Source organism: Molothrus ater, chromosome 3, assembly GCF_012460135.2.
Source record: "Molothrus ater isolate BHLD 08-10-18 breed brown headed cowbird chromosome 3, BPBGC_Mater_1.1, whole genome shotgun sequence".
NCBI lineage: Eukaryota > Metazoa > Chordata > Aves > Passeriformes > Icteridae > Molothrus > Molothrus ater.
Window position 1 is genome coordinate 29,544,251 of NC_050480.2, and position 26,453 is coordinate 29,570,703.

The 26,453-nt window shown below is 34.2% G+C and overlaps 1 protein-coding gene across 2 annotated transcripts in view; it reads left to right on the top strand.

Annotated features, from left to right (window-relative positions):
- Positions 1–26,453, top strand: part of KIF6 (kinesin family member 6) — a 155,500-nt gene that overhangs the window by 51,868 nt on the left and 77,179 nt on the right. For both annotated transcript variants that reach the window (XM_036381431.1, XM_036381430.1), the window contains exons 11-13: positions 9,968–10,073; positions 10,912–11,038; positions 13,101–13,313. In XM_036381431.1, the coding sequence (XP_036237324.1) occupies positions 9,968–10,073; positions 10,912–11,038; positions 13,101–13,313 (446 nt within the window). The remainder of the gene's footprint in view (positions 1–9,967; positions 10,074–10,911; positions 11,039–13,100; positions 13,314–26,453) is intronic.

Here is a 26,453-nt window from a genome sequence, read left to right on the forward strand (position 1 = left end):
ATTTAAGGAGAAAAAAATTAGAAAAGGAGCTCTTTGAACTATTTTTAAAAAGTAGAAAATAACATCCTACATCCCAAATACAGGGAAATTGTACTCTTTCAGGTTTCAGCATTATACTTTAGAATAGAATTAAATTATCTTGAAATGATTTTTTTTGTGAATTGTATGCCAAAAGTAAAAGGGAAAGACCTTTTTGTTTGAATAATTTGTGATTTTTTTTTTAATAATATAAATGAGCTCACTAGCAATTTTCAGTGTGTGCCCAGAAAGTCAGGATTTCAAATCAACATCCTATGTTCCAGAGAACCCACGCTTCCAGAGCTTTTGCCAGCTGGAAATCTCTGAGAACAGGACCGGAAGTACTGGCTTAGCACTTTAATTTATTAATAACTTTACCTTATTTCTTTCAGATACATATGTTATTACAGAGAATTCTGTATTTTACTTCAACAATCATATATTGTTCATCTTACTCAAGTCCTGGAGATCTCATTACTTCTGTCTTACATTTGTTCTGTTTCAACATAGTGACATCTGTATGCTATCATAGTATTAACAATATTGCACTGTTGTACAGTACAGACCTTTAACAGTTACTCAGTTAAGCTGTTGAACAAATGGCTTCTTTTACAAAGCAGAGCAAATGTTTTTATTTGCTGATGTCAGTGTTCAATTTCATTTGCAAGGTGGAAGAAATAAAGGCATATCACCTTGCCTTTTGGCAACACAGTTTTGCAGACCATAGATCCGTGTAGAAGTTAGCAGATTGACCGACATGAACTGTGTAGGCAGTATTCAAGAGAAAACAAGCTACCTTAGCTATAAAGTAGTCTTAAGATATCTCATGTTAACTACTTGCTTAGATGCCTGATTTAGAATGCTATAAAATCAGTGTATTTTCTTAGAGGATGTATTTTCTCCTACATGTTATGAAATCTGTAGCAACAGTGCAGAAAGTTCAGATTCCTAATGCAAGCAGCTAAGCTATGTGCTTAAATTGTAAATAATTTTCTGTGATCCTGCTTTTTGTTCCAAGGCCCCTGAAAGTAGGGCAAAAAAATCTTATTTCAACTGATTACCTTTTGCATTGAAACTATTCAGAGATAATAAACTGTCAAGTTCTTTTCAAAGGATAGCAAGTTTGTTTCAGCATGGGGGTGGGAGGGAAGTAGATGAACAACTGTGTCCCGCTTTTTAGTGTTCAAAATTATACCAGTCATCTAACGTTATATGGTTTCAACAGTAATAGTGAAATAAACACATATTAGTGAGGTGTATGGAGAAAACATAACATAGCTTCCATTGATTATTTATTTGTTTGAAAAGATCTTGGAGCCAATTTGCAAATATATATGACCAAATGTGATCATAGAAGCTTTTTGAATCTCACTGAAATTCATTGAATATTTGGTCAGGTGCATTATAAAGGTACCACTAAATATCTGTTTGCATCTTTTGGAACTTTGAATACTTTTTGATAGTCTTTTTCTTTTGATAAGTAGTAACCTGTAAGTGATACTTTACAGAGTTTTTTTAAACTACTTCTGTCTTCTATACTGTAGGATTATCTTGGTGTTCATCCATATGAGTACTTTTGGCTTCTTTGAATTGCTGTTATGCTTGTCCTATGTAACTTCATTTTATTTCAAGTTCTTCCTACTTTGTAGATATTTTGATTTTTTAAAATTTTGATAAACTAAAGGTTGATTTTCTCTTGCTACTTTTAGATATACTCCAGTGATTAGAACATAACTACTGTTATGGCCGCAAGTATTAGCTGGCAGTGAGTAGCATTCCTTTCTGTATGTGCTTTTGTATTGTTTTTATAAAGTGCTGTTGAAGAAGGAAATAATCTACTCAGCAAGCTACTTGACGTGTTTCTTCTCTGAAAAAAAAGTTGCATGTGTAGAATTAAAGGCAATAGGCACCTTTTTCTCTCAGAAACCAGCCTTGGTCTTTTTATTGTCCAGTCCAAATCACCCCTTTTCTTACTGATACAAAGATTTAGAGCTGTGTGCATTTCATCATTGAAACGAATACTTTTCAACTGTGTAGAAACTCATCTTACATCTGTTTGCCACATGGTAGCCATCTAATTCAGAAGAATCTCCTGTAATATGTAGTTGTTAGAGCACTATATAGATATTTTTCAAAACTGTATAAATCTTCCAGTCTGTAGAAGCATAAAACATTCAAAGGCTTACTGCTGTTACTACCCTAGTCTATGACTGAACCAAATCAATGCAGCCTTTACCAGGGCTATGATAATAGAACTATTCTATGAAATACCTACTGAAGGGATTGTACAAAGACTTATTTAACTGCTTCCACTATTTACCTGAATACAGCATTATCCCTTATAAATGTCAGTTAAGCTGTAATATGTAGTACCTGTCAGCAATGTATAACAGCTCTTCTCAGGGCAAGCTGGGTGTATTCTGTGTACTTTTACCTTCTGTCATTTCATTCACAACAATGCCTGGAAATACCTTTCCTTTTTCCCCCTATCTTCCATAGCATTATTCATAGAATCCACTACTTTGAATCTCCATGGTCTTCCCATGCTGATGCGCACTTGAAGCTAATTTAGCTTCAAGTTAGCTGTTCTTAAATGTAAGTCATTCTGCTTCCACTGTCACGCATGTTTTAGATCAATGAATTCATAAAACTTTGAGATGTGGCATTCCTATTTAAACAATATAGACATCATTATTAAACTTAATAATAATTTTTGGAATTAATATATTTTAAACCAAGTTGATACCAATTATGTTAGCAATAGGAAAACTATTGCAAAATCAAGGTAAACAAACTTGTTTAATAAAACGAACTCTCTAATTACCACAAGTTCTTCATTAGCTGCCTTGTTAGCAGCCTAGTTTTCATAAACTTAGATTTTTGCTCGTGACAGAGTTCACAACTAACACACAAAATTAATTGTTATTTAAGTGGACTTAATTTTGATACATAACATATACTGTCAGTGATCAGGGGTTAAAAGGCAAGTTCTCTCAGGAATGAATCATGGCACATAAAGCAAGGTCAAAACAAGTCCTTCCAAATCTGTGTTTTGAGACTGTGCATCCTGCAAGCTACTGAGAGCTCCAAACTTTAAAAACTTACTCAGTTGGCTGGGAGTGCTTTTCTGATGCATTTCAGCTGTGTAATTTGCACCCTGGTTCATCCAAACAAGTGACTGATTCAGAAACAGATTTTTAGAAAAAATATAGGTGCATGTTATTTAATGAATTGGTAAAAGCGAAGTAGTACAGTGCTCAGTTAATCATTCTGAAGTTGTGCTATCAGAAAAATTGCATGGAATCTGAAGCAATGTGGGTAGAAAAGTTTTGTGATTTATGTGTAGTCTAATCAGTAAGCAGTCTTCATTAAAGAAGAATTTCTGAAGGGTGGAAAGTAACAGAAGAGAAATAAAGTTGATAATGTAAAAGCTGTCTCTGAGCTGCAGTACAATGTGTGTTTACATTATTTGCAAAAGAAAAGATATAAAGAGGGGAAGGGTCCACCAAGAACTTGGGCCTGATTTACAGTCACTAATGAAAGAGCACTGTTAGTTTAACATGTGTCCATCCCAGCTGTTTATGACTGTTCTACTGTGAGTTTTCTTCCAAGCATCAGCACAAGGGCTTGTGCTTTACACAGCTTGTGGTTTCACGTTCTGTTATCATGATTAAAACCTGCCTGGATCAGCACTGTAATACTTTTCTTTTTGTACTATGTTAATATGTAAAGGGCCACTATCAAAATTAGTTTTAAATTAATCTTGTCAATTACTTAATACTCTTCCCTTGACAGTGACTTAAAAACTTTTGTGCTTGTGTGTAATCTTTTGCTCCTATTTGGGGTTTTGTTATTTGGTTTTGGTTTTTTTTTCTGATGAGCACTGGGAAAGAAAGACCCATTCTTTGTTTACTGCTGTTTTTCACAGAAAATGGGTTTTTGTTTCATACTTCCCTATTCTTAATCCTTCTGAGAATTTCTGTTGGGAAAACTATTTTTTCTGATACAGCAGGGTTCTGGCAATAGTCTTCAGCATACCCTTGCTGCTCTTATTAATGTAAGTTAGGCCTGCTGTTCTCAGGGCAGAACACTGCAGTAGTAAAAGAACAGAAATCTATTAAAAATTACCTTGGATGCTCCATTTACTTTAATACTATCAAACCATATTCACTGCTCTGTAGTTTACCTTACAACGTACAAGAAGAAAGAGAAAAAAGTCAGTCACTTTGCATGCCCATGAGTTATGAGACATCTTCATATGATACTTATTTTCCTGTCATGTAAAATTAACAGTGATCATCCGTGTTCCAGTTTTGATTAGTGCAAATTCTGCATGAAAACATTTTTGAGAGCCTTACTAAGCTAAAACTAATGAAGAATGCAGCATCTGGCTTGCTAATGTTATTACCTACAACAAATGAAAGATTATTAGTTTAATATTTGTTATATTTGTTTATACACAAAAATAGAGTTTTTAGGATTTCTAAAATATACTTTTAGGTTTGGGGAATTTTTTTTAATACTAGTTTAATACTTTCAATGTAAGTATCTTGTGGCTAGGTACTTCTGTTTCAGATAAATGGAGCCTTTTCTGATACAACTCACCTGCAGAACAAATTCCTTCAAATTTAAATAAATTAAATTGACCATCTTATGTTACAAGAGTACCAAATACATATATATACATATGACATATTTCCACTGAAGCAGTTAAGTGTAACAAGTAAGCAATTCAGTAATTCTCAATTCAGTGTTTGTACCTAGCTCCATAATTCAGTTTCTACCGAATTGCAGTTAATTAAACTGCTTCCATCATAGCTTTTTCCTATCAATCTGACTTTAAAAGCAGAGCAGTGTGAATTCATAGCTATAACTATTTTTTTATAAGGGTCTCTCCAGTGTATATAAAATTCCTGGTGTTGATCTTCAGATGATAGTACAGAAAGCATCTCTTTATCTGCTTTTCTGCCTCAGTGAGTGATAGGTATTTGTTACAAGGTTTTTGGCGTAATTTCATTACTAGGCCTTTTTCTTGATTATCTTGAATTTTAATTGGGGGGATTATTTTTTTGCTACCGATTGATACCTTCCTTGCAAAGTCATTTTGTAAAGTTATAACAGAGAACTAGAATGTCAAAACAGGAATTTATTTCTTCTGTAGTCCACTTTTCATATAACAGGGAGGTCCAAGACTGCTGTAGTGCTGCTCTCCAAAAGTACAGTCAAGAAAGGAAAACATAATGTCATACTGTAAGCAGGAGTGCTCACATATATTCAATGTTATGGAAAGTGGTATTGGTATGTTTGTTAGTTGATTTTTTTTTGTCTTCTTGATTCTAGCTGGTTTTCATTATATGCTTGAACCAAAGCATTTAAACATTTTTTACTTCCCTCTAGTTTATGAGTTACCTTGGCATTCTCAATCATTTTATAGAACCTATGTATATGATTTTCTAAATTATTTTCCAATTGACTTTTGGCAATTTGTGTAATGGGGAAATCAAGGTTCATCCTGGGTTGTTTTGGGGAGAAGAAAATCTCAGTCACCTACTTAAAAATTTTTCAAACATGGTATGTATTCTGTGTCTAGCATGCTCTTTCCTTTAGCAATTTCATTATCAAAACACCCTTCTTTGGGCAGCTTTATTTTATAATTTCTGTTTTGAGAGAACATAAAAATATTGGCCATTATTCTCAGCATAAAAGCGTAAGTTAATAAAAGAATTAATTGCTCAGGTCTTTTTGAAAGAAACTCTAGTTCACAACTCTTACAGAAAATAGGACATACTGACTGACTAGGTGTATGGTCTCAGGACTGAGCCACAATAGATGACTAAAAATACTTTATTTCCTATGCCTTTTTTATTCTAGTATGACTGAGTAAAAAATGAGCCTTTAGAAAAAGACTGTTTTTATTTTACCTCATGATTTCATATTGCCTTTGTTCTGCCACTTACCCATGTTTCTGAGTTGATCAGTAAAGGAAGATTTGCTAGAAAGTTCTCAGGACTTCTTTTTCTCTATGAGTTTCTTGCTACTCTTGAACAGCTGGATGCTACTTTGTTCAGTGTTGGATGTTTAATCTGTTCTGGTTCAATTCTTGCTGACATTTTCTTGCAAAAGTCTTTGGTTCAAGGAAAGCAGTTCAATGTGCATTCTCCTTGTAGAAAGCTAAGGATCAAACATAGGTGACTATTTCAGAAGATGCTGTTATTGCTAAGGAGAATGGTATTATCCATCTCTTGAAAGTAACAGAGTGAAAAATGAAAGCTATTTTGGCTCTCCTTTATTTTCAAAAAGGTTTTTCTCACTGTCTCTATTGGAGGATGACTACAGTTTGTGCATGGTTTTGACCAGAAAAAATGTTCTAGGCTTGTAACTGTAGGTGCCCTAAATGAATTTCATAGATCTTTTACAGCCCTATTTTATATAATTCTGTGCTCTAGTTTTCATTTATTCTATATATTTAATTTTATGGAATATTTAGAGAAAAATAGTAAACTGATTTTGTCAGGAATATGAGAAGTAAAAAGGATACTCCTCTTGTAAATTCTGTTGTCATTTGTTTTTGTGCCACCTACCAAACAGATATACCTTGTCTAATATATCTTAGGAAAAGGTAAATGTACAGTCAGTATTCCTTTTTTATCCTTATTCTCATCTGTATTTTTTCCCTTGCCCTGTGATTCTTCATTGTCTCCTTCATAAATCTTGTAAATGTTTCTGGAAATGAAGTAGCATTGTCTTTTTTTAATTTTTCAAACTGAAGATCTGAACTGTATAATTCATTTTTGTTTTGACAGTCTTTGAGCTGCTGAATCAGTTAAACAAACGATGGTTCAGTTTACTAAGATCTACTCATTGAGAAGAGAATCTTCAAGTTGCCTCTGTATTGCATTGTTTATTTTGTACCTTTGTTTAGTGCTTCAATTTTCTGGAAGAAGTCCCAGAATGTCAAATGTGTTGCCAGACTCTGTGTTTATTTTAGAAAGAGTTCTGGTTGGTGTTTTTTTATGTGGAAACCTAAAAGTGTGAGAGAGGCAGTGATTTCTTTTGCTAGAATTCATGGAGATTTGCATGGCTGGTTTTCTTTTATTTATTTATTTTAATTTTTCTTTTATCCATAGCATTTAGACTTGGATGGTCTTTTCCTTTTCTTGTTCTCAGTCTTAACAATTAAATATTGAAAATTTATCTAAAAATTTAGTGATAATCTCGGGTTTCCTACAACTGAGAAAGAGGCTGAATTTGTTTATAACTTCAGATTTACACTGTGCTATTTTAGATTTGCCTCAGCCTTTTGATGCTTAGATCTCTTTTGGCTTTTATGTACTACTTGGAAATCAAAAAATTAATTATATTGTTGTAATTTTTCAAGAATTCAGAAAAGGTAACATGAGAGGGAGGAAATAACAGTTTATATCTATAACTACAACTTGTCTAGTTTGCTACACTTAACAAATGAACCTTGACTCTTGACTGGAATAATAATTTCAAAAAATAGAGCATTATGTTTCAGGAATTATATATTCTTTATCTTTCTCTAGAAATATTTTCACATTATAGTAATTGTAATTGCAAGTCAGGGCAATTTTTATGATTGATTCCCATAGGCTAAATCTGTTGTAATCTGAGTATGGGTAAATCCCTGGCAACCAGATAATCTTTGAAAGGTTAAAACATCTCCTTCATAATTTCTAGTTGAAGATAAAGGCCCATTTTTGTAGATGACTTCATATAGTCAGTCTAGACAATCTAATTATCAAAAATAATTTTTTTCTTCTTTCCTCTTACTTACTGAAACCAATATGGTGCTTAAGATATGACAAATACTGACTCTGTGTAATCACAATCATATTCTCCTTAAAAGTACAAATGCCTCTCTTTTCCCAGTGCTTACACAAATGCCTGCCTCCATGGATGAAGGATTAATTCTCCTACTCTTTGTGCTTAGTGTGTCTGCAGAGAGCCTGAGTAACTTTGTACTATTGGCTTCTGTTCTGCTGTACTCTTAATGCTGTGAAAAATCATGTAGCAATAAATAAAATTTTGGGTTATTTTACTGAGTAAATTTTGTTATCTCTTCAGTTGAGAAGCAAGTCAATGCCAATTATATTTATGTAGCTAATGTTTCTCTTTGAATTTCCTCACCTTCAAGCTCTCCACATGTACAGCTCACATTGACTTCAGGGAGTGTCCTATAAATTCAGAAGTTGTGAATTTTGGACATTTGATGAGTGGAATACACAACATATATGTCTTTTGCTATTTAAGTGAAATTATGAAAATGGGAAAGCAAAGTTTGTTTGAAACTAATCCTCTTGTTTCCTTTTTCTTCTGTTCTGAGCATTGCCACTTTGCTATCTCTAGAGGAGATACATACCAAAACTTTCTGTTACATTTTCCAATTTTCATTCCAGTCCTGCAGCATTATTTTCTCCTGAAAATAATGTTAAGGGTTTTTTTCAGATTGTCATGCATGTTATTGTTTCACTCTCCAGCAGGGATTTCCTATTACTGTAATGTGAAGAATTTCAGTGAGAGAAGTCTGCAGAAGCAGGGAAATACCACAAAACATACTCTAGGGTCAGCTTTGGATGCTGTGATATATAATGCCTGCAATTTTTCTGTGTGGTTACAACAAAGTGATTCTGATAATAAAATGGCAACAAGATTCCCAATCCCGTAACTGAAATGACTATGAAGTGACATTCAGAAGGCTTGTATATATCGTGGGGAGCTGAAAAAAACTAGTCCAAAAGAAACACCAAGCACAGAGATGAACTCTTGCCCTTCTTGGCCACTTGATGCAGCTACCTTAGATTCCCTAGCTCAGGCTTAGAACTTAAGTTCATCTTCTGAGGATGATAACCTAAATAAACATTTAAAATTATAAAGTCATGTTTACAGGGCATATGCCTGTCGTTGTTGCCTGCCATTTGCCTATTAAATAGCAAAGAGCATTTGTCAGGAACCAGGAAGCTGTAAATCTGAACCCAGTTGATGGAGTTTGAATTTGCACTTGCAGTTTCCCAGAAATATACCTTAGTAAGTGGGTTAAAAGTCTAATTTGGGCTTAGAAATCCTCTTCCCTTTGTCTTGAGAATGAACTGCAATGCATCCTGAAATATGACACCTGGAAAGATGATGACAGCGTGTAAGAGGAAGACTGACTCTATCTGTAGAGATGTGACATCTGGCCTAAACCATGATATATTACGCCTGTATAGGTTTCTGGTCCGATAATTTTAATTTGGTTTTAAAAATACAGAGGGTGCTTCTCTGTGCCAGGTTGTCTTATGAAGACCAAATTACTGAACGGTATCTCCCTAAGAAAGATTTGCAAGAAAACACATTGCAAGAGAATAAAGTGCTAATTACATTTCATTCCTCAGAGGAGCAGTAGGTCTTTGAGAAGTGCATAAATATCTGCACTAGAAGATATTTTGCCTTATTTGGTGATTGGAGCAAGTAATTTATGCATGAAAGCTGTGCTATCTGCTGACTATTGTAATAGAAAAAGAAGTTGATTTTTCTTTTGCAGAAATAATCATATTTAGTTACAAATCCTATGCCCAAAATATTTTAAAGTCTAGTCTTCTGAGAGAGCAGATTTTAAGTCTTTTCAATTATGAGATAGCAGAAGAGCAAAAGGTTACAAAATAAATGAGAAAAAGAAAAGATTACTTCTAAGATGCTTTTAGTTCTAGAACTGTTCCTTAGCGTATACCAGTATGTTCAGAAATGCAGTTGTAGAATCTTTGGTATCAAATCCAGGTTTCATTATTCAGAACAAAAGTACATTTCAAATGCATGGACCTTGAAGAAAACTAGCCTATTAATATCAGGCAGCTTGGTACATTTTGTATTGTATTTGGCATGCCACTTTGCAGAGTTGTCTCCTTGTTTGTGAAATTTCTTTTTTTCTCTTCAAAAATGTAATTTCCAGGTTGGATGAGTTAATTGAAACATTTCTCAAAGATAATGATCCTGATAGCTCTCTAGATGTTGGTGCTGACATGCGGAAGATCAAGTATTGCTTCGTTCACATGAAGGTATTTTTTTAAATTGGGATCAAAGTGCGGCTGGTACTCTGAAAATAACTTAGAGATATTCGTGGTTAAAACGTGTTAAAAGAAATTCAATGTAGTTGAGAGGTACTGGGAAAGGGTAAAACAATTAAACTTTAAATAGTGTGGAAGACTCATAGAAAACTTAAATTTAGATGGGCAAATTCAGCAGCGTTTTGTGGAAACATCAGCAAGGATCCCAGTATGCAGTAAATTCTAAGAGACTGGAAGTTACTGGAATCAAGACAAGTTGTTTTTACATGGATAGATGTTCTCATCTGTATTTCCAGCATTACTGAGGCTCTATTTTGGACAAACTATGTTGACAGAGGTAAAAATGTAGGTTAAAAACCTCATATCCCTTTACCTGTTGCACTAATTCATCTCATGGGGTTGCAAGACCTTCTGAATCATTGAGAAAACAAGATACACTTGATAATTGTGAAATTATAGAAGATAATACTTTTCTGTATTGTGGGATATTATCTTTTCAATATAATAGTGTATACATTCCTGATTTTAATTTATTATTTTTAAATAATTAGTTTTTAATTATATTTTTAATCCTGTGATACTAGAGAACACTGGAGTTTGTGTAGAAAGAGTAAAGTAAATTCAACCCTTGCTAATGAAGATTAAAAAATACAATTTGTTTCATACTTGATTCAATGGATATAATTTGACAGTCAACTGTGGCATGATTTTTTTCTGTCAAGACTATAGAAAGGTTTTACCTTTCTTTCTATAGCTAGACTCCCTCAGAATAGAATACAGAGCTGGACAGAAAGTTAAAAGGGTGTGTATTTGTTGTTTCTCTTTATAGCAAATTATAAATCATCCAATGACTTCAGGTAAAAAACTGCTCTCAGAAGACATCTCTGAAGAAAAAAACAGTAATGAAGAACTGGAAAAACTGAAAGGACTTCTGCAGCAAAGAGACAATGAAATCAGTATCCTTTGTGGGGAAAAAAGTACTATTTGGATTTGAGATGATCTTACAACCATTTTTCTTTGTGTGAGAGAGGCTATTCTGTGTTAAAGGAAATATTCAGTTCCCAGCTTTTATGTGACAGGACTTCTGCTTTGCACTTGCTTCTCTTTCCATTTTTACCAAAATCAAAATCCTGGATCCAAGCACGTCTTCGCTTTAGAATGATCCAACCAATAACCAAATATTGTGGATCAGGTGACACCTAAAACATTCTCCTCAAGCAAATTAAACTACTTTTTAGAGGGGGAAACTGATGCTATATAAAGACCAATCTATTACCTTACAAAGAATAGAATTTCCTGTGTGTCTTATTTTTAGCCAAATGAGGTGTTGCTTGGGGACTACTAGGCAATTTGCCCTTAGAACAAATATAAAACTTGTACTTTTTACATTTAAATTTAAATCTTTTTGCACATAAAAGCACTAAACTGTTCAGACGTGCTTTGTCCATTTCACTGCCTCACAGGAAACATGAGTAGCTGCACTGCAGTGTGACAGGTGGAAGGTATTTTTAGCAGTTTGGCAGACCTGTGGGCTAACCACAGCCACTACAGCCCCAGCTTTGCGGCTACTCAGTGGGGAAAGTTTGTAATACAGCAGAGAAATTAAAATATGGGGTTGTTGAATGTAAAGATAACAGGGTTTTTTTCACAGTTATTAGTAGAGAGCAAACTCAGTTGCATTCTTTGTGCTCAACAATTCCAACTCAGTTTTGTATGTCAAATGAGAATGGCATTTTTCATTGGGGTGTAGCATGTTACCTGTCTGAACTGAGGTGGCAGGAAAGCTTCCCCATTTCTGCTCTTTCACAGATGATAAGATTGTGTTTTTCCAAGGTGCAGTTTCAAATAAATTTAGCTACTACACTAACTCATTTCTTTTGAAAGAATTTTCTTTCAAAAACTTCTTCAGTTTTTTTAATGTAAATTTTAATATCTGAATTCCCAGAAAGATTTCCTCCTGAAATGAATTACTTCATTAGCATGAGAAAAAAAGCAAAAGATCTCTATCAAATGCACTTCTGCTCAACAGAATTATATAGCTTTGCCCACAGAAGTGAAAGGAGGAAACTTGTCCAAATCCACATAAGAGTTAAATAGAAAGAATATAGGAAGACTTTGAAGACAAGACAGATTTAGGGAGTCTGCAGTGGCTAAGTGACAGTGCATCATCACTAGAACATTAATAACATGTCTAATGTGATGAAGTGGTGGGAAGTATGGAAGCTGTTGAATAAACTATGAGTTCCCTCTTGCCTACAGTAGCTAGAAGCTATCATAAAAACTGATTGGAAAGTGTTTTATTATTATTACTTAGTCTAGTTAATAATATTCCCCAAAGACTACTTAAAATTTCTGCTGTTCATTAAGAAGATTAATTAGGATTAAGAAGAGTAGCATATAAAAAAAACAGATCAGAGAGACTTCGGTGTTGCTAATTGAATGTATGCAGGATTTCCATTATATGTCCTCTATGAGCTGTTAAGCAAAATGTATTTATATTTAATATACTTCCAGTAAATTCACAGTGTTATTGCAAGAAATTTCCTAAAGACTTTTTCTGAATTTTAGTGAACCTTTTGTGAAAAGCTTACAGATAGAATATACTTGCAAGGCTACCTGTAAATTAAGAGGTTTTTTCTTTTGTTATTCTGTACTAAAAAAGTTTTTTTATTACAGAATTTAAAAAATAAAAAGGGCCTACCACAATGGCAATAAGATCCTGTTTGTCTGTAAATGCTTTTATCAGGAGTTGATTGAATGGCATCAGCCATTGTGGTCGATGTGTGACTTTGTTATTGTTTTAGTAAGAACTAATCTGCTGTTTGGAAAAACTGAGGTGGATGAAAATAATTGCAAAGAATATGTCCAACTTTATTTTCACATTCACACATATGCTTCCATAATGTGAATTTTTTTACTTTGGAAAAAAATAAAAGGCTTATGGACAAACAATGATGATAGTCGCTTTAAAAAAAAAAAAAGGGAAAGAAAAAAATTTTTCCTTAATATATTTTGCAGATATTCTGGTAACTATGCTGAAAAAAGAAAAAAAGAAAGCACGAGATACTCTTTCCCAGCTTAATGCCACCTCTGCTGGTTCTGCAGTCTTGGAGCAGTCTCCTTCTATGAGCTTGGAAGAAAGTCAGAGTCCATCTAGATGTTCTAGTCTGAAAGAGGCAAAAGTTTCCAGTTCTTCCATTCCCAGACTACCTTTTCCTTCCAGAGCAACAGGTTAGTGTAATTAATTAAGTGAACAGTTATTGCATCATTCCAGTATGATTTATAGTATATCCTATTAATGTGAACCAAAACAAGGAAGCTTTATTTTTAGTGCTAGTCATATTGTGCTAATCCTATATCTACAAATGCAGGGTTTTAAATTTAAAGCCCTCTAAGGTGCTGATGGCTTTTACAAATTTATGTAAATACTCTGTTGAACAGCTGTATGGAACCATAGTATAAATTCAGTTGCAGGCCCTTGATTCTTTCTGTAAATTAACAGAAAAAAAATGAGAGTTTTAGCATAATTCATTAAGAAATATAAGGAAATAATATTTTCCCCTGGAAGATCCATTTCAATTTATCCGTATAAGTGATATTACAGGATTTAAGTTTGTGTTTAAATCATTGTAGAAGCAACTCAAACAATTGAAATAATATTGACCAGTTAGCATGGATTGGTAGGGCAGTTTTTATAGTGGTTATTTGAAAAGTGTTAAATGTGGATCATTGCAATTTTCTTTCCTTACATCATTTGAGCTAGTTATTTATGAAAACAGGTAACAATATTCTTGCAAGTTGTTAATTTCAAAATCCACATGAAAAAACTTCTAATAACTGTAGACTATTATTCTAATAATTTCTAATAACTGTAGATTTTTCTTGCATGGTTTCATGTTTTCTTCATTTTCTAGTTGAAGTGTTCAAATAAAAAGATTTTTTGGTGTCAGCAGGTTCTAGAAGTTCTTATGTTTTTGTTACTAAAGAACATACCTCATCCTGAATTATCACATGCTACATATTCATGATTTATATTTCTGTAAGCTTTTTATACATTTTGGGGGATGGCTAGCTGAAGAAAACTTTTGATGTGCAACTCAGACATGGCAGCTGGCAAGTAGAAACTTAGGTTTTGCTAGAGTACTAGTGGGAATGGCATTCTTAAACCACATAAAGTTGCCAGTTATCCTCTAAAATTGCATTGCAATTGAACTAGTCAGTTTTCACACTTGTTATTTTGTTTTAGTTGCTCAGCTACTGAGGAATTCCCTTTGCCTTCTACTTTTTTTATTAACCATCCTTCTTCTCATTTTATAGGAAGAATTTATTGAATTTGGTGTCACAATACTATAAACTAAATATAATCATGTCCTTATAACACATTTCCTTTTCATTACCTCAGAAATATGCCTGCAAATAATAGCTATATTTTTTCAACAAATCGCTAGTATAATTAGATCTTTTATACAGTGGCATTTCTTCAATCTTTTAAAAAAAACCCTCATATGCATGAGAAAATTCTTAGTATTGATCAATGCATTCCCTTTTTACAAACATTGTGTGGGTACGTTCATATGAGTTTTCTTTTAATGCAAAGTAAGAAGTTTGAGCATGTCAGCTCAAATTGACTAGGTTGTAGAACCTTATTGCCTGCACTCTGCACTGGCAAGGCCAGGTTGGATGGGGCCCTGAGCAGCCTGATCTAGTGGAAGATGTCTCTGCTCTTGGCTGGGGGTTTGGTACTTTGTCATCATCAAGGTCCCTTGCAATCCAAACTATTTTGTGATCCTTTGCTAAGTTTGGATGAGACATCATTCTCACTAAAGCACAGAGCCTCATTTTTCATCTATTGAAAGACTGAAAATTATGTTCATCACTATCCATTTCAAAATCTGTCTAAACTGTATATATGTATGCTATTTTGTCTATAGACTTTAAGAATTCACTAAAGATTGAGAAAGGGCTTGGGCCTGAGCCAGGGTCAAACTCCCAGGTTGAAGCTTTCATGTAGTATTAAAGCTATTCTTCATAATTTAAACCCTTTGCATCCTTTACATTGTTTATGAAGATTTCAATTTACAGCACAAAGGCTTTATAGTATGTTAACTATTTGAAAAATTTTGCTTTTCTTTTTATTTAATTCTGTACTATCAAACCTGCTATCAGCCTGATTTATTGCATTATAGCATCATATTTCTATTGTCTCTAATGTGTTTTTCATTTTCCTATCTAATTTCCTTATCCTGAAAGTTAAATTAGGAAATCAAAAGAGAATATAGGAAAAAAAATACTTAGTTTTAACAAAATAGTTGTTGGAACATCTATCTAATAATTTTCTTTAAAAATATATATTTAGAACCGTTCATTTATTTTGCAGTTGATTTATTGTGTAGCTTTACATTTGCTTGCCCAGAAACAGACCTTTACCATTTTGTGATAGAATAATATTATTACCATTTTTTCTCATATGATCTAGGACCATATCTACATTGAAAGATATGTGTAACCAGGTTTCTTATCTATCCTATCCAGACACTTCTTGAAGTAGGAGAAAGGCAGTAATACTATTTCACTGCTGAGCTTGACGTAATAATCTGTGATAACAGGAAATTTATCTTGATCTCATCACAGCAGTAAAGCAATTCCTGGTCCAAATTTGTCCCTCAGCAGGCTGACTTTGAAGGTAAATGAGTAGTGACTCCAACAATAGTTAATGTTCTACAGGTACAGCTGTAATTTATCTCTTTTTAGGTCATCCTGCACTGAATGTGCATGGTCTTTTCAGAAGAAACTGAGTGAACATAAAAAATCTTCAAAGATTTTGCATCCTTCCTGTACACTGTGCCTTTCCCCCACCACGTGTATTCTGAAACTCTTAACAGAAGCCTTTAATCGCAGTACAGACTCAAAGATTAACAAGGCCTAACACCCAAATTTGATTTCCATGTAGGTTTTTGGGCACCATTATACAATATTATCAGCTGACAATACTAAGTTGTAAAGGGTTTATTCCATAGAGTCATAGAATTGCTTGGGTTATGTAAGGGTCGTTAAGAATCATCTAGTTTCAAACCCCCTGCCATGGCCAGGAATGCCACTCACTAGACCAGGCTGCTCAAGGCCCTATCCAAGCTGGCCTTGACCACTTCCAGGGGTGGGGAATCCACAACCTCTCCGGCCAACCTGTTCCAGTGCCTCAGCACCCTCTGAGCAAAGAATCTGTTCCTAACATGTATTCTAAACACACTGTCTTTCAGTTTAAAACCATTTATCCTGTCAATACCTGTCCATATAAAAAGTCCCTCTCCCTCCTTTTTATAAGCCTCTTTAGATAATGGAAGGACACAATGAGATCTCCCTGGATCCTTCTCTTCTCCATGCTGAGCAACCATAGCTGTCTTTGCCTGTGTCTGATTTAATGTTGAAAAGTACTTTTTCTGAACAGGTATGTCTTTAGCTGCTTGTTTGAATATTATATTTGAAATAATGTCACCAGTAAAATATTGTTGAACTTAAGATTTGATACCAGTGGTGACCTAATTAAGAACAGCTGCAATTAGACATGTGGGTCGTTGTTTTGTATTGTGCTTTTTTCATTTTGTGTCAGAGTCTGGATTAGGCTGTACTTCTTGACAGCCACAGCAGAGAAATATGCAAATGCATGGTGTCCTAGTAATGCCCTAGCTTTCTCTGCTGGTTTTGGGTCACATAGCATTGAATTCTACATTAAGTAAAAATTATACCAGTTTACATGCTGTCAGATTTCTTTTTCTTGGATCCCAGAAGACTTCTTTTAGGAAGGACTGGATGGCAGGCAGGCTGCCTGGAAGCAGTGGAAGGCTGCCTGCTGCTGTCATTTTGTCAAGTCAGATGGCATAAAACAGTGAACAGACCAGAACTTGCTATCTTAGTGCAAGTGTTACACCATAAAAGGGGATAACTTGCTTTTTAATATCCATCCTCCATCACAGAGAGCTCTAATTTATAAATCCATAACCACATGAGGGAGAAGTGAGCAAAATAGTCTAGCATAGTAGCCATTGTTATTATTGCATGATAATATCTTTCCTGAATCAGAAACAGACATAACTAGCTATGAATTTAAATTATGTTTCAGATGATCATACCAGAAAACACAAAGATAAGTTATTGGCATGATAGCCTGAGCATAACAAATGCTTCAACAATTTTGCTTTTAATATAATCATTTAGTTCATAATCATAAAGTATCTACTGCAGCTTTGTGTTAATAATTCATATCTTCTAGATATATAATTGTAGAACTACATGTAATCCTTCTTAGGAGTTGAGTCAATTGTTAATTAGTAGTTTCAGGATAAATCAGAGAATGAATGAGTCTATCAAAACAAGAAAAAATTCAGACTTCATCAGACAGTAGAGTGATAAATATTGTATTGTATTTTACTTTTATTGCATTATATCACTTCTGTACAGAGAAGTCTTATTTTGGAATCAGTTTCTGATTTCAATGATGGCCGCTTGCCTCTTAGGATAATTCTGTCAGCATAAAAGATGATATATGTATTATATAATTTTTTTACTCTGCTAGATTTGTTTTTCTCCTGAAATATAAACAGTTTAGTTACCAGAAAACAGTGTGACTATTGTGACATTTAAAGAATGCAGTAAATCTTAGTAAGAGGTTCAATATGCTGATGTATTTGAGAGTGATTATTTTGCTCTTATGAAAGATTTTGTTAGGATAATGTTTTGACCAGTTTGAGCCCTTTCGTTTTCTTTTCATTGAGTAGTTGTGAAGTTTTTTGAGAGTTTTGTGAAGAATTTACCTTCTGTGTATCCCATTGATGATTTAAGATCACTTTTGCTTTACACCATGAAAACACCTATATGAAAAAGTATTCTTGCTGAAAGGCTGACTAGCTGGCTTAGAAATGTAAGGTGAGAGATGGTTTCTGTAAACAGATTATGCTTATGAATAGCATGAAAATAGTGATGCTAAGACACTTACTACTCATTTCTGAATGCTAAATATTTCTGTCATGTATTAAGACATTTTAAAATATTTATCTTGTCTGTTTATGTAATAATTTGGGGAAAATGCTTCCTTCTCTTGTTGAAAATCTTTCTATTGTCTAAAAACAGAAAGTTCCCTAATGCAAAAGGCTGACTGAGGTTTTCAATCAGTGGTTTTCCATCCTATGTCTTTTACTTCAGAGAAAAGACAGGTCTCAAACATTCAGAAAAATTATTTGCTTAGCAAACCCATATGTTTCTTGGAACATTTTCTGTGTCCAGTAGTGCTTTGGGACATCTGGGGGCAGAGTCTTGGCACTGTGTTCATGACAGATCTTTTGTTAACAAACACATGTAGTCATTTTATTGCTATCTGGCCAATAAAAGAGTTCACTGGTGCATTTAGGTCACTGCTCAGAATTACTGTTGATCTTTCTCATTAGTCAGAAAAGAAAGTATGTTCTACATTTTCTGTTAAAGGTCCAGGAAAAAGTATATGTCCCATTTGCTCTCCAGCTGAACTTCTACCAGCTCCTAGTAACATGTAGTGCATATTTCATTGCTACTGTTAAATCTTTGTAACAGCTATTTAAAACAAGATGTGATGTTTTGCTAATTTCTGAAGCATTAAATATTTTCTATAGTGCAGAGTGATTATAGTGTAGAGTGCATATTGCCAAGTTTAAGGACCAAGCAGGAAGTGTCAGACTTCACTGCTTGATTTACTCGTTTTAAAAAGTCTTCTAAATAAATTCAGCAAATATTAACAGACAACAAAAGCTTTTGAACAATTTTATTCAACTTTACTTCTGATAAGCCTAACAAAGTTATTTTCTGGTATTTCAAGTTACCAGATAAAATGTGTATTGCTAGGGCTTCAATTTATGTCATAATTATGAATGGCTGTCAATGGCTATCAATGAGACATGTTTGTAGCATGTAGCTGTGAAAATTTTTTACTCTGTCACATGCTGTTAGACATTTAGTATCTCTGTTGTCTTTTTAAATCACAGTTTTATTCTCTTTTTTAATCTTGTGACATGAACAAAAAGTAAAAATTAAAACTCAAAGTAATTTCTAAAACAGAATTACCCTCCTTAAATGTACACTCGCTGCAATAAATACCAAGCAGACTAACTCTCTGAATTTATAGGAAACTCAACTAGCTTCTGGGGCTTGCTATTTTGTTTGTTTGGGTTTATTTTGGTTTTTTTTCAACATCTATTCTTCTATCTTACTGCTTCCAAGAGCTTTATTTTGTTGGAATTCACTGTGAGTCCACTGTGACTTTTGCTTGAGTGAGAACTTTGAACTCACTGAGGTTAGTAAACAGCAAAAAAAAAGAACTGTGTTAAGAAGTTTAAGACTCCAGAAACATCTCTGTAAGGAGCAACAGATGACTATTCCTTGTGACAAAGAAATATAATTACATGTTATAGGATTTAAAGGGAGCTTCTGCAATTGATATTCAGTGATAAAACCCCGCGTGTTACAATTTTCATCATCTTAACTAAGTGTTTAGAAATATGAACATAGGATTATTTTTATGAGATGAAACCCAGATTTTCCTCTTTGGAGCTTGGTCCCCATTTGCAACTTCAAAGGCAAATTTTGTAACTTGTAAGGATTTAATGAGAGTGAGGAGAAGATCATAGCAGTACTTTCACTAATTTTTCAGAGACACTGAACCTTACTTATATATTGAAAATGTTGTTATGTAAAAAAACTTAATTCTTCCATCAACAGCTTTTTCTTTCTTCACATTTATTTGGTTTTACAAAACATGTCTGTTTTTTCTAAAACTCTCATCATGTTGTTCTTTCCACTTCTCAAGTGGGAATCTCTTCTGATGTAGAACGTATGTTTGGAAGCTTGTTAAAGATGCTTTTGGAAGCTTTTACTGCCTTCCTCTTGAGTCTGTTTAGATGGGGAAACTTTCCAGTATTTTTATACTAGTTTACTGTTCTCTTATCCAGATTAGTCTGCTAAATGTAACCTAGTGCTCCTTGGAAGTTCTCTGCTATTTCAAATCTTTTTGGCTTTCTGCTTCATTAGCTATATTTTGGCTGTCTAAAAATACTATTGGATCCTTCAAACTAACTCCTTAAAGTTTTTTTTGGTTTTTTTTGATGGCTGAAGGTCTTCGACTCTTGATATTTAGGAGGTAAAATATGCTTCTGAAAGTTTCTGCATGTTTGAAGGGTGATCAAATCCTTTATATATTGACTGTCAGGTTTGGCAAATACCTCTGTAAAACTTCTTCCATATTGTTGTTGTTATGAATACCAATCTTGAGAAGCTACAGTGCCTTTTAACAGAGCCACTACGTGCAAATTATGTATGCATATGGGTAATCAAAATACTACAAAGTTCTTCTATTAGCTTAAGCTCTAGATATTTCTGTACAGATGTTACTAATTCTGCTAAATAATATAATAGTCTAGATTTCTGTCTCTTTTATTTGTGAATTTAACCTAAAAAAACCTTTTTTTCATTCTGTTCCTGGCAGAAACAGATATTTTCTTGAGACTCTAGTCTCAGCATATTTGAATATAAAACCAGAGTAGGAATTAGTGGAAATATCCTACAAATCCCTACCTTTTTTTCCTGATATTTGTACATTTAAGCAGGTTAAGTTTCATACAAATGTTTCAGGCCAATTTCATGCTTCTGTTCCTGTACAATTTTTTTCATTGAAGTTTTCTATGCCTCAGTGATAATTGACTCTTAAGTTTTGGATGCTTTTGTTGAAAAAATCATTGCACAGTTCACTTACCTCTGATGCATCATCTTTTTTTCTCTTACACTTTTAACTCTGAAATACCTATTTAGTAACTATGCCTTTGATTCATTAATTTTCAGCCCTGCTATAAGTTCAGAAGGATACTTTCAAAAGAATAACATTATCTTCACAGGTTATATTTTATGTTTATTATACATTGTATATTTAGGTTAATTTGAGAAAAATTAGACCATTATAGACATCTGTGTGGAAAAAAAGAGTAACCACATAAATGAAAATAAGCTAACAGCTAATGATGGAGTGATACTTGGTTTTCCATGCTTATACAGTAAGTTTGGTAGATTTTACTTCCAGGTCAGGTAGAATCTCTTACTGATTTTTATTGCAAGGCTGGTCTTACAAATCTTTGACTGAGGTGCTCTGTTGTAACCATCTACCAAACTATATTGAAAGCAGTCTTTGATCTTTTTGTTCATAGAGTCGGGTACCAACTGGTCTAAGACTTCCTTAAGTTAAGGCAATTTTGTCATTTGAAATGATCACTCAGAGTTATACAAAGAACTAAAGTTGTTCTTTGTAAACCTGTGCATATCAAAGATGCTTCACATGCAGATAATATGCCATTTTCCTGTAGCAGAAGTTATGTGACTGAAGAAATTATTTAACATTTGTGAGCATTTAGCAGTAATTCCAGCTCTTCTTCAAATAATTTTTATCAGACTTGAATGCAGTGAGTGTTGGAGTTGGGCATGATAAAAGTCTGTCTATTTTTGTGTTCTATTACAGTGTGCTCCTGTTTAATTTTCTCTCCCTTAACAGTTTCTTTGTTTTCCATTTTTCCTGGCAGTATTCCTCCTAGAGGTGAGTAATTTGGTGATGATTGAGCAAAACATTTGCTGAAAGATTTTGTTGTTTATTTTTTTAATGATTCTATGCTAAATACTCGCACAAATAGCCCTATCAAACTGTGAGCCCCTTCCTGATTTTCAGCATACTTTTACTAAACCCTCATAAAAATAAAATTAAATTTCATCTTTTACTGTTTTCTAATCATCATTCTAATGTCCAAGAATTTTCTACAACCAGTATTCTTAATCTTTAATATGTCTTGACTGTAATTATCTCAAGCCTTCTTAGTTTTGTCACCTCATGGCCCTTGAACTGCTGCTGCATGTTCATGTTACTTAACTTGCTTACGGGTGCTATCTTAGCTATTGTAATGTTTCTTGTAACCCTGTAATTCCTTAAAATAAAGATCATCTCAGAAACAGCATTTTGAAGTTCAGCTCTAGGCAAAACTAATATAGACATGTAATCTTAAAATCTGGTGCTGTTAATATCAGATGCTGTGTTTGAAGGCTTCTGCAGTTTATTTTATTATGCATATTATAATGCCGCTATTGCTTTCTGCTGCCGTTTTAGGCTTTCTACTACCTAGACATAAAAGCCTTTGAGAACATCAGTTTATTATGCTGGAAGTCACAATAAACTTTCCCAAAAATCTAAATGGAGAGATTAACTCCTTCCTTAATATTTGTTATGTATTTTAAGCACAAGTCTTATGAGGAACAGCGGAGGGATCTGAGGTTGTTTAGCCTGGAGAAAAGGAGGTTCAGGGTGGACCTTATTGCTCTCTACAACTACTTGAGAAGAGGTTGCAATGAGGAGGGGGTCAACCTCTTCTCCCAGGTAAAAAGTGACAGGATAAGAGGAAATGGCCTCAATGTTGTGCCAGGAGAGGTTTACATTGGATATTAGGAAGAAATTTTACTCATAAAGGGTTGTCAAGCATATGAGCAGGCTGGCGAGAGGAGTGGTGGAGTCGCCATCCCTGGAAGTGTTAAAAAAAAGTGTGGATACAGCAGCTGGATGTGGTTTAGTGGTGAATATGGTGGTGGTGCTGGGTTGACTGTTGGACTCGGAGATCTTGATCTTGGGCTTAGATGACCTCAGAGATCTTTTCCAACATTAACAATTCTATGTATCTGTGATTTACACTCTATTTTAGGAAAACACTGGAAGGTTTTTTTCTTAGTCCTCAACATAAATCAAACCAGTTTCTCCATATGTATGTCTCAATAATACAGGTAATACAAAGAGGACATGTTCCTGTGTCACTGCCAAAATACACAGCAGCACCACCTCCTGGGCATAAAAGTGCTGGAAATACCTGCATCTCTTCCAAAGCCAGATAATTCACTGGAAGGGTAAAAACCCAGCATAAACTGCTGATTGATAAATTGTTCAGTTTGGTTTCTTTCTTGAGATCTGTTACTTAGTGTTTAGATTAAGTGCAAAACCACAAGATTTATTATTTCTTCCTGTTTTAACTTGCTATTATAATTCTGTATATGTATGTAACCTATTCTCTTCTGGTTTCTGATGTGTCATATGCATATTTAAAATGATAAGTATTTAGACATTTATTGCTCAGCCCTTTACATCTTAGTTTTCTGAGCACAACAACTTGGCCCGGTGATCAAAACATCCACATGGCTGAATGAGAATAACTTAGGGTAAATAATCTCCAGCTCTTGTGGGGAATCTCGAGTTTGGGCACATAGCCTGCAAAGCTAATTTAATGAGAAAAAGGAGAAGTACTTAGAAAGATAGGTCTAAGGCAGTCATGAGGTTCATTGTATCTTTGTACGACCAAGCAGGATTTATAGTTAGGGCATCTGTAAACAACTAATGGTGTTGATCTCTGTAGGCGTGTTGTTAGTTCCTATGATTTCAGTTGGACCTAATCATATATCAAACACTCATGTAATGTTTCGACGCTCTGTGAATTAGAACTTTAATCTATTTATCCTTACTGTTTGAAGAAGCAAGACTAAGTCCAGAGAATTTCTTTCCTATGTCTAACTTCCCTTGTAAATTGTTGCAGGTTGCTATCATGTGTTGCTCTTAGGTATAACTTTGAGTGATTTAATGGTAAATAAAACTGGATATAAAAATAAAAGTATTCTTCAAAGTTAAAAAAAGATTGCCTGGAATAGTTATATTTTGGAATGTGGCCTGTTTGATTTTGATTTTAAAATTTTGACAAATGCTTCCTTGAGATTGGGATATTAACATATCCACTTCAATCCACAAAAGTATTATGCAGCATCATGGGAAAATGGGAAGAGCTGCTCAGAATGAACATCACCATTCTTGAAGAGAAAGTTTACTTGAGATTTGTAATACAACTTTGAGGTATTTTAGACTCAAATAAATAGGCATGTTTTAATCTCTGACTGACAAGCCCTAAATGAATATAGTGTTTTCCAAATAAATGATTTTGCTACAACCTTCCATGCATTTGTTGCCATAGGTTTGATTCCTGCAGTGTACTCTGCGTAGAGCTACAGATTTAAACTGGTTTGAAATTTAATATGGTACAAAAAGTATCTGCTTGTCTGTTAAACAGAAATGATCTCTGCATACATGTAATGGCACAGCTCTACAATATTTCTCAAATTAAGCCTTTGGCCTAGAAATGTCAGTCATTTGGGACCTGCCCTTTAAAGAAACCCTGCTAGAAGTTGCCTCTATTACAAAAGGGAAGATCTGTGGTCCGGCTATTATTTCAAAAATGTCTTCACTGTTGGCATTCTCATGAGGTGCTCCAGAGTTTTCTTGTTTTGCACACTTAAAAGTCTGATTTTCTCCAGATTTTTAAAAAGAAGGAATAGATTGAAAGGTGCCAACCATGAGAGATGTATGTTTTTATATTCCTATGGCTGAACTTGTTAACTGTAGCTCTTAATATTAAATCATTGAATTTATATTTAGGGGAAGAAAGCTTGGGTAAATTGAGTCATGTCTTGAACTTTTTCAGTAAAATAACTTTAATGCTGGGTTGAAAAATTCTATTATAATGTCTAAAACAGTGGAGAGGGACTCCAAAAAAAGGAAAAAATTGAAAAGATGATTCGTCTTTTATTATGTCTTACACTCTCCTCCTGGACTTTTTTATTCAAATGTCAGGAATCTTTTTGATCTGTTTAATGGAATAAATTAAGAGACCATGTGCTGGTTACAAATAGCAAATGTGTTTCTGAATACTACTTTTGTCTTTCTTGTGAAAATACTGTGGCTGCCAGGAAACTGTAGTAGGAGTAGACAGTGGAAGCAATTGATACTACAATAGTTATTGTACCTCACACTTGACAGTCTGAACTCTGGGAGGGGAAAATTTATTTGGAAGGGGTAAAAAGGAATGGGCAGGTACAGATTGGAGTTCTCTTTTGTAAATAGGGTAGAAAGGAGCAAAAATATATGTGGCTTAGGATGTGTTCCCAACGAAGCTGTGAATAAGATCAGAAATGAGAGAGACTTGAATATTCAAGGGAAGGAAGAGCTAAGTTACTAGGAAATGAAAAGTGAACCCAAGAGAGTTATTGAATGGGAAATGGGCAGAAAGACAAGACAGTAATACGTGTTTTGAAATTCATGTGCATTAAAATGGAAACAATAGTTGTGAAGTGGCTGCTTGTCATCCTTAATTTACCTGTAGCACCCAAGAACTGAAAGTTCAAAGACAGAGGCCTCAGAGGAGTCACATTTTAGATTTAATAGAGCTTCCTTAAATTACTAGTGCTGTAGGAAGAAGTACAGTTTTAAAGTGAGGCATATATAATTGTGATCCCTTTGGTAAATTTGTTAGTCTTTAAGATGAAGAAGATTGGTCTGGAGTTAAAGCAACCAGATTAACAGCAGATTTTTTTTTTTTCTTTATTGATACTTTTAAACACTTGGTTTGGAAAAACTGTGTTGTTACAGTCAAAGACCTAACTTTGTCATAATAGACATTATGCAGGGCAAGGTCTGGTAAAACACCTGTTAACAAAGTCCAAAAAAATATGATTGACAGCCTGTTCAGCTCATCTGATGAGCATCATGTATTTCATGATTTCCTGTTGCAGCAGCCCAAGTGTTTGTAATAGAGGCTTTCTCATTAAAATGTCCTTTTTATCTGCCTCTGAATGAGGCATTAAGAGTGTCAATGCCAAGAATAACAATGACTATGTTATGTCATGTTCCAATGAATAGTTTCTCTGCAGGCTTTTCATAAGTGACTCTTTACAGTGCATTCGCATGTGAGGCTGTACAGAGAGAGGAGAGGAAAAATAGCAAAATGGAAAAAATGCAATACTATCAGGTCATGCATGGATGAAGTAGTCAGTGTGTTTTTTGTTTGGAACCTGTTTGGTACTATTTTTCCAGAGAAATGTAAAAATGAATTTATTATTACTGGACTGTAATGCTTTGAGTGGTTAAATATGTACTAGTGGTGTACAGTTCTGGGGCTAAATTGAGGTTTTGTGTGGCTGAATGGAATGCCCAGCTTGGTTGGATTGAAAAATGTCATAAGACTTTTTTTCCCCAAACATTGCTGCCAAGTGCGTACAGGAAGTGGCTTTGGCAGTTGTATCCAAACAAGTAACTTCATTTCCTGGAATCTGCTTTTTGCAAAATGTGGACTTTAGGAAAGAAAGTGTAAAGAGGGATGTTAAGTGGTAGAGGAAAGAGCACCCTTAAAAGCCTCTGAGAAGAAGGTACAAATTATCAAACTCCATTTTTTCTAGGTATAGTCACAACAGTGTTATATAATTTCTTTTTTTGAAATTGATAGTTTATTTATATAG